The sequence below is a fragment of the Corvus brachyrhynchos genome, unplaced genomic scaffold (genome assembly GCF_000691975.1).
Source record: "Corvus brachyrhynchos isolate BGI_N302 unplaced genomic scaffold, ASM69197v1 scaffold89, whole genome shotgun sequence".
Lineage (NCBI taxonomy): Eukaryota > Metazoa > Chordata > Aves > Passeriformes > Corvidae > Corvus > Corvus brachyrhynchos.
In genome coordinates, this window is record NW_008246063.1 from 26,742 (window position 1) to 41,902 (window position 15,161).

General features: G+C 45.6%; 1 protein-coding gene across 1 annotated transcript in view; it reads left to right on the top strand.

Moving 5' to 3' along the window:
- The first annotated feature begins 5,188 nt into the window (after positions 1 to 5,188).
- The window catches only part of EEF1D (eukaryotic translation elongation factor 1 delta), an 11,043-nt gene continuing 1,070 nt past the window's right edge, over positions 5,189 to 15,161 (top strand). The window contains 7 exon segments of the mRNA XM_017746693.1: positions 5,189 to 6,330; positions 8,005 to 8,128; positions 9,843 to 9,914; positions 14,476 to 14,572; positions 14,665 to 14,768; positions 15,007 to 15,155; positions 15,157 to 15,161. The exon segment at positions 15,157 to 15,161 is cut by the window's right edge and continues 80 nt beyond it. Coding sequence (XP_017602182.1) covers positions 5,189 to 6,330; positions 8,005 to 8,128; positions 9,843 to 9,914; positions 14,476 to 14,572; positions 14,665 to 14,768; positions 15,007 to 15,155; positions 15,157 to 15,161 — 1,693 coding nt within the window.

Here is a 15,161-nt window from a genome sequence, read left to right on the forward strand (position 1 = left end):
CCCCCCCCCCCCCCCGCTTTCCCCGCTGAGATGTTCCACTTGGCTTTCACGGGAGGGAGAAGCGGTGCGCGGAGGGAGACAGCGCGCCGCACGCACAGTGCGGGGGCTCCCCCTCCCCGTAACTCCTCCCGTAAAATACAGGGGATCAGCCCGTGGGAGGGAGGGAAGCAGTGTGGGGGAAGCAGCGAGGTGGTGCACCTCCCTTTTCGCAGAGTGGTACAACCCACGGGCGCTGGCGGAGGTATGAGAACGAATCCAACTTGGCAAGGAAAAGGGGGGGGCAGCGCAACCTAATTGTTACGGGTGGCGCGCCTCCCCCATAACCCTCCGCGCGCCGCACGCTGCTCCCCTTTATCCCGGCGGCGGCCGAAGGGAGCGGAGGGGCTTTGAGGGGTCAACACTGTCGGTGAGTCCTGGTTTCCAGCCCCTTCCAGGCCCTAGGAATCCTTATACCCGCACTTAGGGTCCTTTACCCTTCTCCCTGAGCCTCGGCAGTGGAAGTTTCGGGGGTCTCCGGAGCGTCCTTTACACCTCTAGGGCGGGAGGTGCCGGGGCTCCTCAGGATATTTGGGGGTAAGGGGCTCAGGGGCCCCTTCATGGTCTTTAGGGTCCCTTTGTCATCTCAGAGTCCCCAAGAAGGAGGTTGTGGTCACCCCCTTTATTATCTTTAGGGCACTTTCCCGTGGAAAGAGAGATTTGGGGGTCCTGTAATTGGGAATAGGGCTCCTTCCCTCAGTGGTGGGAAGGAGGGAGTTTTGGGGGCCTTTCCTTGTATGTGGGGGTCTCTTACCCTGTTAAAGCTTTAGGGAAGGGAGTTTGGGGAGTTCCCCCATCCTCTGTGGCATCCCTTTCTTCCCCCTAGAGTCCTGAAGGAGAAAATTTAGGCTGCCCTTGGTTTTTGGGATAACTTTTCCTTGCTTAGACTCTTAAGGAATGCTGGAGCAACCCCTCCTTCCTAATGTCTTAAGTCTGTTTTTCTTTAGTAGGTCTGGGAAGGGAGTCATGGGAGTTCCTAAGGCTCCTGAAGGAAAAGATTTAGGGATGCCCTTGTTTCCTGAGACTGCCTTCCCCACTTAAAAGCCCAGGGAATATTGGGGTGACACCCCCAATTCCCAATGTTTTAGGCCTCTGGGAAGGAGTGTGTGGAAGCCCTCCTGTATTCCCTGTGGGGTCTCTCCTCCCCTCACATCCCAAAAAGAAGGATGTGGGAGATCTCTTCATTATCTGGGGGATCCCTTTCCAGGCACAGGGGGGATTTTAGGATTCTCCATGTCTTTGGGGTCTCTTTCCCAGGATTTAGGAACTCTCTGTTACAGGTAAGGGGTGGGTGGATTCATGCTGGGGGTCTCCCTAAACCTTTGGGGTTTTCCACAACTTGTGGGGACACATTCCCTGTTTTTTGGGAATATTCCTGACGTATTAAAGCCTTCACCTCCTGGTAGGGAGGGGAATATAGGGATCTCACACATCCCCAGGTGCCTTGAGGATCTGCTCCTCCCCCCATTCCTTGGATTTTTTGTCCAGTCACTTGCTGCAAAGGGAAACTGGAGCTGCTGCCGTGTCCTGGCACAGAGCAACTGATCCATCCCCTATCCCAGCCCCCTTGGCTGCCTTTCCAAACTTATCCTGGAGCTGGAAACCCTGGAAAATCAGCTCCTGTAGGTGCAGCTGGGCTCTGCTTATCTCACCTGTCCTTCTTTTCCTTGTGCTGCTGTTCCCAAACTTCCATTGCCTTGGTGGGGTTTGTCCTCTCCCTGTTTTTTTTTCGTCTCGATGCTCAGGAGGGAGGGATCCATTTCCAGACTATTTTGGGAACGGGCAGAGCCTGCTGTTGTGCTCCATGGGGTTTTTGAAGGATTACATCCCTGACTAAACTTGCTGAGGCTGCCACATTGGTGTTCCCAGAAATCCCACATGGATTTGTTCTGTCGCATTCAGGTCACTGATGATTTGGAATTGATTGGGATCCTGATGGTCACAATCCTTAGGGATGAGAAATTCCCTTTTCTGAGCTGTCTGCCTGTAATTCTTTCCTCTCCGTTTCCAGGTGTGTCCCATTTCTCCTTGACCTTCAGGTAGGACTTCTCCTCACCTGAGCTGTTTATTCCCGACTCTTTTTTCCTATTTCTCCAGAAGGAGAAACATTCCCTGTCTTTCCCTAAAAAGCTGATTTCTCATATCCAGGATTATCTCATTAGGAATCAGCAGCTTGGAGCGGAAAGTTGTGGTTTTAGGTGATCAAGGATGGGAATTGTTGTGTTTTCCTGGAATGTGGAGCTTTGTGTCGTAGCAAAGGTGATGCTGAGGGTCTGACTTGGGGGAAGAGCCAATTTTAGGGAATGAAACCAGCAGAGGAGCTGGTTTAAAATGAATAGACACTGGTGTTAATATTTTGATTTATTTTGATTTCCCTGATGGATCTTGAACTCATCCTGAATTTCTGGGCTCTGATATTTCCCAGTGGAGAGAGAACATTCCCAAAACCACTGTGTGGTTTTTAATCCTAAAACTTTGTGTTTGAGGAGGTAAAAATGGCATTTTTGGGTGGAAAATGTTGAAAGGTGATGGTTTGTGTGATTAAAATCCCTTTTGCCCAGGTTCCTCCAGGAAAACTGATGGACACAGAAGAGAAATGACACTTTTTTTCCCAATTTTTCCTTGTTTAGAAGCTTTATTTCCTTGAAAACTTGGGATTTATCAGGACTAAACATGAAGTTTGGCCTCTCATGGAAGCAAAAACGTGCTGCAGGAATGTTGGGAATTATTTTGGTGTAAAATCAACCAAAAATTTGGATTCTGAGCTCCATCAATACGTGCCAGGATTGGGATGGCAGGTTGGGAATTCTCTGGCTGCTGGGATGGGAAAATCCTTTTGGATAACATCACAGTAATGTTCTTTTCCTTGTTATTGAAAATGAAAATAAACTTGTTTTTTGTGGTGTCGGTTCACAAACTTCATGGAGTTCTGGAAAGTTCATCAGCTCTAAACTTAATTAAATATGTTAATGAGTTAATCCATTAATTATTAATTAAATCATTAGGCTGAGGAGCTGCTGCATCCATAGAAATTGGAATTTTTCTCTAATTTTATCCTGTTTTTTTTAATGCTGGCATAGGAGCTAAAAAAGTAAGTACCCTCTAATTGTTATGTGTTTTTTTGGGAATGCTGGAAAATCTGGGAATATCAGCACTGCTGGGATATTTATTAGACAAATTACTGCAGAGTTTTCTTAGAAATAATTTAATTTTAAAGGGTTTTTTAAATTAATTTCAGCTCTGTTAAAACAGTTCTTTGTTTGGAGGGAATCCCCTGGTAACTCCTCATTATAGAATTCCTATGGAATTCCTGCTCCATAATTCACCTCATCCATGGAGGCTGCAATTCCAGGGCTTGGAGCTGCTTAAAAACTGGAGCAAAACCATCTGAATTAAATAAATAAAAAATTAATAGTTGGGGGAAAAATTTAACATTTAATTTTAAAAATTCAAATTTTAAATTTAGTTTTGAAAAAACTTAAATTTTAGGAATTTTTGTGGTGCAAAATCCCTCAGAATTACAAAAATCCCAGAAATTTTAGTTCTTTTTTTGTGCAAATTCAGCTCTAATTAAAAAAGTATAATAAACCCCTTATTTTAGGGGTTTTTTGGGTGCAAAATCCAACTAAATCCTGACTTTTTCCACCTACAAGAAGTTCTTGTTGAAGTAGTAGAACATTCCTGTTAAAATAATCCCATTTTTCCTTGGAATCACTCAAAGAAATGGGAAATTTGGGACAAGCAGAGCGTGTCCTAAATGGGATTTTCTGCTTAGAAGTCCTAAAAATTCCAATTTATTGTCCTATTAACTCACTGTTGGTGGGGAATTTTGCTTTCCCATGGATTTTGGGCTGCGGTGTTCCTGGACTGCTGCCCTTTGGGAATATGTGGAAGGGAATTAATGCCCAACACGTGGAATTTATGTCATTTAATTCTTTTCCAGCCTGGAAAATTAATATTTAGTGGAAATTTTTGCTTTATTCTAATCAAATTGAAATTATTTTCAATCATTTGCTTTTATTATACTTTTTTAATTTATTATGTTATTTAGTTACTATAATTAAATTTATTTCTATTTAAAGGGCCTAACAAGAATTTATATCTCCCTACAATAAAAGAGAAAAACTTAAATATAAAAATTCAAAATAAGCTTCAATTTTGATTTTTTTTTTAAATTCTGAATTGAAAACTCAAGTTTTAAGCATTTTTAGCTGAATCGGTTTCCCAACTCAAGGGGAAAAAAAAAGAAAAATCTCCTTTTGCTATTCCTCATGATTTGTGTAATTGGAATATAAAATTTGGTATTTTAAACTCTATAAATTTAAGATTTTAGAGGCAAAAGTTCAGTTTATTAATTTATAAATTGCAATTGAAATAGTCAAGAGGCAAAAAAAGCATTTATGTGGAAATTTTAAATTACATTTTCAAGTAAAAGCAATAAATTTTAAAATTAAATTTTAAAATTAAATTGGAATTCAAAGCCAAGCATTTGACTTGAGGCTTCCAAAGTTTTCCAGGAGCCTTTGGAATTACAAACCTTTGAGGACATTGCATCTCTCTGGGAATTCTATTTGGCAACCTGCCACAGATCAATTTTTTATTAATTAATTATTGAATTAATCACGAGATTTGCAGCTCCTGGACAAACGTAATTTGCCAATAACTTGGATTTTATCCTGAAATTATATCCCAGTTTTTCAGCAGCGGCTTTTTAGTAGGAAAAGCCAACCAGGAGTAAACAACAACCTCCAAAATCTCAAAAATTGGAGCCAGTTTTCCCAAAATTTTGCCTAATTGGGAATAACTAACAAATAATTAATGACTAATCCACTAACTTGGAATAATATCTTCTAATTCCCAAGGATTTGAACAAAATCCTATGGTTTTTTCCTGCCTGTTGCCTTAAAATTTGGAATAACGGGGAGAATTCTTGGCACAACAGCAGGAGTATTTTAGGAGGAAGGTGGTTTCGGCTGCGTTGAATTCCTTGGACCTCAAACTTATCCCAAAAGGGAAAAATAAATGGAATATTGGAGCTCTTTTCCCAGGGATATTAATGGATATAAAAAAATCTCCTGCATGCCCTTGCTTTGTTTTTGCTGCCACTACATTGTTGTGCTTATCTCTTCATGCTGCCAATTTTTTCGGGAAGATGAGGACACGGAAAACTCCCTGCTCCATGGACAAAGTTTGGCTGGAAAAGCACCGGCACGACGAAGCCGAGCGGGAAGCGCCGGAGCCCGAGGCCGTCAATGGGATCTGCCACGAGGATTCCTTGGAGGGGGAGTTCAAGGGGGACCCAAAAAAACCCAGGAATGGCAAAAAGCAACGGAAACGGAAGCGCTCCCCGAAACCCAAAGCTCAGGATTCCAAGCTGGACGCGATCCTGGTGGGAATGTCGGCGGAGCACGTGTGGTTTGACAAGCCCTTGTACGACCGTGCTGAGAACGTCTACAGGAAAAAACTAGCGGATTCCCAGAGTCGGGAATCTCCTGAGACTGGAAAAATGGCTCAGGAATCCCCTGCCGTGGCCAGGTCGAAATCCAGCCAAGATATTCCCAAGCCAAGGATGCTCCCGGTGTGTTCCCACGGGAGCCTGGCCGCCTGTCACCACGTTGTCCAAGGGGTTTGGATCAACAAGCTTGACTTCGATAAGGCCGAGAGGGCGTTTATGGAAAAATCCCAGTTTTTCCTTCCTCCCAGTGTCCTGGCCATCCCATCCGTGTGCGCGAATTCCAGGCTGGGAACGCCGGATGAGGGCTACGGCACTGCCTTGCCCACTCCTGCCACGCCAGGCTTGGCTCCCGCCATTCCCAACTCCTCCGTGGCCTCCATTCCCAGTTTGCCCAGCTCCGACCAGCAGACGGTCAATGGGAAGCCACAGATTTCCAACTGGGAAGTTCTGGCATCCGAGGTTTGGCTGGAAAAACCTCTTTACGATGATGCTGAGAAGAATTTTTATGAGAAGATGTTGGATGGACACCCTTCAGATAAAATCCAACAGTGGCAACGCGGCTGCCCGGAAGCATCCAAGACCCACAACCTTGGGAAGCAAATGGGAATCAGCACCAATCCTCAGCTTCCCAGTTCTCCCAAGGAAAATGCCACCTGCTGCTTTTTCCTGCACAAGGACAGCGAATCGGTGTGGCTGAACAAGGTGACCTACGACAGGGCCGAATCCCGATATTTCGCCCTGGAAGCGGCCAGAGCAGCAGAGAAGACTGGGATCCAGGAATCTGCTGCAGAAAATCCCTCCCATCCAGCTGCTCCGAGCAGTCCTGCTCCGGAAATGAAGTAGGAGAAGTTTCTTTGGGGGTAAAACCCATGCAAAAAACCGGCCGGGTCAGGATTGAGCCGGAAGGAATTTGCATGTGGAGAAGACTGGGTGGACTTGGAGATGCTCCTTGTGGGCAGGGAGCTGGGGGGAAAATCTTTCAAGGAATTCTCCTGAGGAATTCTGGTGGATAAAGGCTGCGTTTGTGTGGAGCCAGAGGTGAAAATGTTGAGAGGCAGGGCTGGGAAGTGAGCTCAGTATCCCCCGTTTTTGCATGGATACAGCACCATCCTCCTTTCCATCCTCTTATTCCATATAAAAATCAGCCTCATAACTGGTATCCAGCTTGAAGAAGGTTTGGGAATGACTGGAATACAGTTTAGGGAATCACTCTTGTTGGGAGCATGTGCTGTAGTTTGGTTTTTTGAGGGAATTTATATCCAGTCTGTTAATCTTTGGAATGCCCTTGGATCCTCTCCAAGGGCTTAGATGTGTGCAGAGCTAAGGTAGAGACTGGTATTCCTGGGAGAAAAAGACTCTTGGAGTATCTGTCCTTATTTCCTGACACTTCGGATCCATGAGTTTTGTTGGGATTTGTTGGAAAGCTTTTAGGATCTTTGTATCAAGGGATTTAGAGGTCAAATACTTTTTGCTTGGTCCTGTTTGGGATCAATTTCCCTTTACTTGGTCAGAACTGGGTATTTGGGAAAATCCACGTGTCTCTGTAAAAATGTGGGATAAATTTGCCTTTATTTGGGATTTTCTGCGAATGATCTTGATTGGAATTCCAGGAGGTCCTGGAGATTTGGGTGTGGAGAGTGGTTTTGGTGCAGGTCCTGTGTCTCTTCTGAGTGGGTGGGTGAGATAAGAAGGGATTTGATTTCGGGAAAATCAGCTTTGGCTTCTACGGAAGTGTTTTATGGGAAACTCTGGGATTTGGGATGGCAAGGAGAAGGTTTGTGGAGCCTGCTCCAGTTGTGGTTTCCTTGTGCTGCTCTATCCCTGCTCTCCACCTCAAACTTCTGCTTGCTCTGTCCCTGTCCCCTGCTGGAATTCAGGGCTTTTCTTCTTTTCGAGGGCTCTGTTTCCCTTCAAATTAAGAATTTAATCCACCTTTGGAAGCTGCTCCATAAAAATCCTCCATTTCCCAGCAGGATTTGGGGTGTTTTGTGCTGTTTTTCTGTGTAGTGCCAGGTCCGTCACATCCGAGTGTTGCCTTGCTGATTTTCATCACAGATTTCCCAGAAAACTTGTGGATGCCCTATCCCTGGAAGTATCCAGGGAAAAGCTGGATGAGGCTTGGAGCAACCTGGGATAGTGGAAGGTGTCCCACGGCAGGGGGGTGGAACTAAATGATCTTTATGGTCTTTTCCAACCCAAACCATTCTATGATTTCTATTCCCTTTTTATTCTCCTACACAAGACATTTTCCTTAGCATGAACTAGAAAATCCTGGTTTTTTGGGGTTTTTTTTGTGGAATAAGGTCTGGATCAGCTGATTCGTCCCATCCCCACTCCACATCCGGGTCAGGCAGGTGGGTGATTAATCTGTCCTGGCTTTTTAAGAGGATCCTGGATACTTAAATCCACAGCCAAGCCGAGCTGCAGGCACAGAAACCACTCCTGACGAGCTGTTAACCTTCAATCCTTGCAGGAATTCACGTTTTGTGGATATTTCCCCCCCCTTTTCCCAGGAAAATGGCTGTGGATTACTTCTTGCACGACAAGATCTGGTTTGAGAAGTACAAATACGACGACGCCGAGCGAAGGTTCTACGAGCAGATGAACGGCCCCATGGGTGGCTCCTCCCGCCAGCAGGTAATTCCCATTCCCAGGAATTCCAGAGTAAGTCAAAGGACATGATCCACCTGGAATTTTGTGGGATTTCCACTCTCGGTGCTGTTTTATTCCAAGTCTTCCTGGAGCTCTCTAAGCTGTTCATGACCCTTTTTGTCTGGTTTGGGGTTTTTCTTCCCACCATTTTCTGTAGAACCTGAAGGATTTGATCCCAAGGAACTGGGAGATCAGGTGCCTTTCTAACAGGTGAACCTGTCCTAGCTTCCAGCAGTTATCCTTAATTTTTCCAGGCTGCTGGGATCTGTGGGGGCACAGTTTGAGCTGGAAATCCCCAAATCCCCAATTTTATTGGCAAAGAGTTGTCCTGTCCCCCTTCATCCAGGGAAAACTCTGCTTTGCTTCCATTTTGGAGCAGCAAAGCTTTCCTTTGGGATATTCCAAGGGAATACACATAACCTGAAGTTTGAAGAGAGGCACCACAGCTCCAGAGATGGTTTTTTTGGGGGGATTTTTTTTATCCCTCTCTTTGTACCCCTGGAAATATTCCAGGTGTTCCAGTGGAAGACTCTGTCATGGTACCGGTGAGTTGGGATGGGGAAGGTGGAGGGGGAAGCATGATCCTGCTGAGCTGAAGTACTTCTAGCTTCAATATTATCCCCAAATTATTCCTGTTCCAAGGTTCAGAGCTTTCCTAACCTCTTCCTGCTCCTAACTGCTCGTGCCTTTGGAATGATGAGTGTTCAGTGCCTCTTTCTAAGAGTTTACAAGGAATTATTTGCTTAAATAATAACTTTTAAAATATTGTGGAATGCCTGCTGCCCATCCTGGCTTAGGTGCTGGCACAGCACCTGGGAGAAGGGAATAAAAAAGATTGGGAAGCTCTGGATGAGTGCTGGAAGCAGATTTTGGAGTGAAAACCTCTTGGAACAGTTCAACTATTTCAAGGCACATCAGGAGCTTCCAGTGAAGGAGTTCAGCTTGGGAAAGGTGGTTTGAAGGATCTCTGGAGATCCTGCAGCAATTTATCAGCCACTTTTCCTATGGAAAAATATCCCCACACTCCTTAAAACCTTCTTGGAAGCAGCAGGAAGTGGGACCCACCTGGATGTGTCCAGAGTGTTCTCCTTTATTTTCTATTTACCTCAGCATTTGGGGCTTGTGGGAGGTTTCATGTCTCGGATTTTGCTGGTGGGGGTTGCAGTCTGGGAGAGGCAAGGAGTGAATGGATCATGGAATTCCCAGGGAGGGAATCTTGAAATCCAGGCTAAAGCATGGCAGCAGGAGCAGAGGGAAAAAATTCCTGGTGTTCTGGATTGCACCTCTCTGGATAGAGTGCTGGAGTCAGGGTTGTCACTTCCTGCCTGAACTCAGGTAATATTATGGAAAAATCCTGCCTGAAGCTGGATTTTTAAGGAGTTCTGGAGTCACTCCAACCCTCTGGCAGCTTCCCAAACCTTTCAGGGTAATCACAGGGAATTTAAAAGCTCTTTGACTGGATGATCTTTCAGGACACATGACCAGGGATTGCAGTCGGTGCCACCCGATTTAGCCCCAGACCTTGCAGCAAAAATCGCTGAATCATGGAAAGGAAAATTCCCAATTCCAAAAACCCCGCTTTTCCCTCCTTTTTTTGGGTTTTTTTTTTTTTTGAACTTCCCTGCTGATTTTTTTTCCCCCATGTTTTAATATTTTTTTTTTAAAAAGAAACTCTTGGTTCTTTCTGCGCTGTTTGCAGGAGAACGGAGCCAGCACGATCCTCCGCGACATTGCCAGAGCCAGGGAGAATATCCAGAAATCGCTGGCCGGAGTGAGTACCCAAGCTCTCACCAGCTGGCTGCCTGCATCCATATTTTTTTTTTTTTATGGAATTCTAATCCCATAGATTGTTTGGCTTCTTGGTTGGAAGTTAGAGGAGAAGACCAAGGTGTGCAGCGCCGTGTCCCACCAGCTCCATCCTGTCCCGATGCGCTGCTCGCTGGCAGTGCTGCCAAAACTGGATTTGGGTGAAAAGAATTCCTTGAATTGGGCTTTTCCTTCCTTCCTTTTTTTTTTTTTTTTTTCCTTTCTCCTGGTGGGATGTGCCCATGGGTCTTAACTAACAGGTTCCAACTCCCAAGCACTGGAGTGTGTGGCTCTTTTTTGGGATACACTGGGCTGCCACCTTCTCTTCCCTGTTTTGCTTCCAGTTTAGGGTATGTGCCAAAAAAAAAAAAAAAAAAAAAAAGGGGTTTTCCATCTGCTGTATCCAGGGAATTCAGCTTGGTTACAAGCTCCAAGGCTGGAGCATCCTGGAGGAGCTCAGGAATATCCTTTGTGGAGGTGTTTTTGTGCTGAGTGCAGACAAGAGCGTTAAAAACCTTTCTTTTTGTAAAAGGAAGTTAAAATATTAATAAGTGGAGTTGTTTTATGGGAAAGGAAAATCCATGGAATACAGCCCAGGTGTCTTGATCTCCCTACCTCTGCAGTAGGACTCCCAAAGGAATCCATCTGTTATTTGGTCTCATAATTCCCTCTTGGAATGTTTAACACCCTCAGTTTCTATCTTGATCAGCCCAGTATCAGGGAACAACAAGGAATTCCCCCTTTCCCAAGGGGAATATTCCATATTCCTCCTTACACCAGGAGAAAGGAACCAGACATTTGGGATAAATATAAGGAATCAATATTTCAGCCAACAACTCAAGGAAAATTTTCCTGACTCTCATTTTATAAGGAAAAAAAAACATGGATAAAGGAGGCCCCCATCCCAAACAGGATCAAAGAACTCTGCACAAAAATTCCTTTGGGAAGAACTTTTGGAATTGGGCAAGGGGCAGGGAATCTAAACCCAAATCACCTGGAAGTGCTGCTCATCCTCATCTTCCAGAATGGTTTGCCAAAGATGAGGAATTTCTTCCCTGACTCCTGTTAAAGAGCTTTTTTTGGGAGAGAATCCCAGAAGTTTGGATCATCCAGGTGCTGTAACAGGGAACTGGCAAAGCACCAGCCCAAAGCCAGGACAGGAATTTTGGGATATAAATTGTTTGCAGATGTTTTCGGGGATTAGTGCTGGATGTAAAAAGTTCCTCTGCTGGATTTTTTTTTTGTTCCTGGGAGAGGGGGTTGGATCTTCCACTGAAAAATAATTGGAATACTCGGCTTTTGTAGCTTGCATCCCTCAAGGATCATCATTAATCTTGGATAACCAGGCTTGACTGTAGAACATTCCTAAACTTAAACTTATTCCTTACATTCCCAAAACCTGAATTTACACTGTGTGATCCGGAGAAAAGCAGGAAGAACGTTTTTATTGCAAGATTTTTGCCTTTCCTTCCTCCAGAGTTATTGTCAGGGATCTTTAGATGTGGCAAGGGAAGAATTGGCTCTGAAAAGATGGGACAATGGGAGTTTTGGCCTTTTTGCTGGGAATTTCAGGCTGGGATTGTGTCATAAAACGCAGGAATGAGCACTTGGAATGGTCGAGGCCTCCAGAAAAACGGGATAAAGCTCTGCCACTGGAAACATTTGTTTGCACATCCCTTTCATCCAGCTTTGCATGGCCATCCCAGATTTTAGCAGTTTCCAGTTAGCTCCATGGCTGGAGATTCCCTGGATCCTGAGTTGTTCCCTGATCCAGGGAGGTGATCCTGCCCTTCTCCTCAGCCCAGGTGAGGCCTCAGCTGGAAAACTGGGTCCAGCTCTGGGCTCCTGGGGAAAAGAGAGGCCTGGAATGAGTCTAGGAATATGATGGAGCTCCTGGATTATGAGGAAAAGCAGGAAGTGGAACAGGAAATTCCACCTGAACATGAGGAAAATCTTTATTGTCTCTGATATTTTTAATGCATTTTAGGGAGTCAAACTTCAGGGAATAACAGATGTTTATATCCCAAGGTACCCTTCATAATTCCCAGGGATTTATTTTGCTTGGATGATTAAATTTATGCACAATCCTGGTGAGATTCCAGCTTTCCCAAACACTTGAACTATCCAAAATATTTGGAATAGGCTGCAACTCTGAGGTGGGTTCAGCACAAAAATTTAAAAAAAGAAGGATTTAAGGGCTTTATCCAAGCAAAGAGTGCACAGGAAATGAGGAAAGCGATGCTGTGGAACTCCCCACCTTTGGAATTCTGAATTCTTATCCCTGATAAAATTCATGGATACTTGTGTGGAGCTGGAAGTTGGAAGAGGGAATAGTTTTTGTGTGCTCTAATGGAGGTGTGCTATCCACATTCCCAAATCTTGGAGCGTCCTTTCCTCAGGGAAGATCCCAGAGTGTCATAAAGGCAATTTTCCCATAATTTTTGAACTCATCCCAGGATTTGGGGCTTGGTTGTGCCTCTTGCATTGTCTTATGGGTTCCAATTAAGATCTCTTGATTGCTTGAGCTTGGGACAGGCATCCCTTGCTCTTCCCATGCTCTTCCCTCTTTTTTTTTTGAGGAATTGTTACGAACAGGGAAGAGAAATGTCCTCTTCCTGTGCTGGCAATGTTGAGGCACCTCCAATCCTTGTGGGAATTTTGAGTCCCTCACAAGAAGGACATTTAGGGGCTGGAGCATTTCCAGGGAATGGAAGGGAATGGATTGGGAAGGGTCCAGAGCACCAGGAGCAGCTGAGGGAGCTGGGAGGGCTCAGCCTGGAAACAAAGGAAGCTCAGGGGGAACCTTCTCACTTCCACAAATCCCTGACTGGATTCCCAAGTGGGAATCCAGGATCTGCTCCCAGGGAATGAGGGACAGGATGAAAGGAAACCCCACCAGAGGGCAGATTTAGCTGGAATATTGGGAAAATTCCTCATGGAAAGGGACTGTCCAGCCCTGGCACAGGGGTGGAGTCCCCATCCATGCAGGGATTTTGTGGATGTGGCACTTGGGGACGCTCTCAGTAGTGACCCTGGGGGAACAGTTGGACTCGATGGGCTCAGAAGGGTTTTCCCACTTCGTAATTCCATGATTTCCATCCTTGGAGCATCAGGGCTGGCATGGTGTGATGAGCCCATGGTGCTGCATGAGCTCCCTGCAGGCACCGAGATGTTCACGGAGAAGATCCCAGAATTCCTGGGGGAATGTTTGTGTGCAGTGTGAGGCTGTTTCCCACCGCTCCGTAACTTTTCCTTGCATGCGGATCTTCCCTGCTCTTGAGTTCTCTCTGGAATAGTGAAACCCTTTCCCATCTTCCCAAACCTTTTCCCCCCCTGCAGCAGAAGACGCCTGCTCGGAGCAAGGAAGCTCCTTGTGCCCATCCCAAGAAACAATCGAGACGCTCCGCTGTAAGTGAGCCGTGCATGGATGGAGCCTTTGGAAAAAGGGGAGAGGATTTGGTGGGACAAGGATGGAGCAAGTTCTCCTTCCTCGGTGTTTGGCACCCAGATAAACCTGGATAATGGGATCTGATAACAGGGAGTTGTCCCAGCTCCGTGTCCAGGGATCTGCGCTCACCTTCCTGAGCCTGAATCCATGGCTGAGGTGTCGGAGGTGGAATTTTTTCCTGCTCTTTTGGTATCTCCCAGCCTCATCCCTGGAAGTGTCCAAGGCCAGGTTGGACAGGGCTTGGAGCAGCCTGGGATAGTGGAAGGTGTTAGACTGGATGATCCTTAAAATCCCTTCCAACCCAAACCGTTCCATGATTCACACCTTTCCTTGTGCCTCACATTCTTCATCTTACCCCTGCTTTTCCCTCTCCATCTGCTGAGATTGCATGTTGGAATTATGTGCAGGGTCAAAGAGAATAAATTATTCTCTCTTTTCACTTAGAAATGACAATTCAAGGGCAAATCCCATTATTTTCTTTGCCTTTGCTGCCTGGAATTGATGGATAAGGAACCTCCTTAACATTAAAAAAAAAAAAAAAACCAACTCTTTTTTTGCTGTCAAAAAATCCATTGGAAGCCAGAGTGGAATAATTATTCCATCAGGATGTGTTAAAGGAGGTTGAAATTGTTAGGAATTAAAAGCTGGCTTGGGGAAGGTGGGAGTAGAAATCCTGGCATCTTTCCAGCTTTCCCAGTGTTACCTTAGGCAGGTCATTCCTGTCCCTCAGTGGGTTGGGAGAGGAGACTGAGAGACTCCAAGAATTTTTTTAAAGGGCTCAGTATGAAATTTTCGTATAAATTTTGGGTGGTTTTTGTGGCATTTTGGGATCTGAGAGTGGGAGAAGTGATTTTATGCTTTGCTCCTTGGTGCCAGCTGAAATTCCTCGGGATTTAGTCCATGCTTCATTTTCTAGAGCTGCTCCATTAGTTCCTATCCTAATTTAGAGAAAATACCCTTGGTTTTAGTTCAGCTCCTAAATTTTCTCCCTCCCCGAGGACATGACTCTGCTTTGCTTCATGGAATTTTCGGGAAGAGGGGAAACAACTCGCTTTCATCCCGGTTTTCCTCGTTGCAGAGCGCAAGCACAACCTCCTCGGGGGCTGCTGGTGACCAAAATGAGCTCCTGTCCCGAATTTCCCACCTGGAAGTGGAAAACCAGAACCTCCGCAGTGGTGAGTGGGAGAATCCTTGTCCTGGCTGGAGACCTAACACGAAACTGGGAATTTAAGGTCATTTTTCCTATTTTTTTCCCTTCTTTTTCCAGTTGTTGCAGACCTCCAGATGGCCATTTTCAAGTTGGAAAGCCGCCTGAACGCTCTGGAGAAATCCTCAACTTCCCACCAGCCTTCACCTGTTCCTCCGACCCAGGTGAGCCTTGGAAAAATGCTGGAATTTTTCTCTAGGAATTCAAATTACGGCCGGATCAAAGATCCATGTGGACAAACGTCCTGTTTCGATAAATCCATGTGAATGTCGCAGTGTGTGGGGATTGTTCCGCATCCTGAACAGTGGGGATTCCCATTCCTGAGCTTTTTTGGCTGCTCTGCTCCAACTCCAGGTTAACCTTTTCCCTCTTTTCCCTTAAAAAAACTCGGATCCGGTGAAGAAAGTGGAACCATTCAGCATTCCCTCCAAAAAAGTGGAGCTCCCGGCCAAGAAAGCCGAGCCGGCTGCTGCCGAGGACGATGAGGATGATGACATCGACCTTTTTGGGAGCGATGATGAGGAGGAAGACCAGGAAGCTGGCCAAGGCCGGGGAGA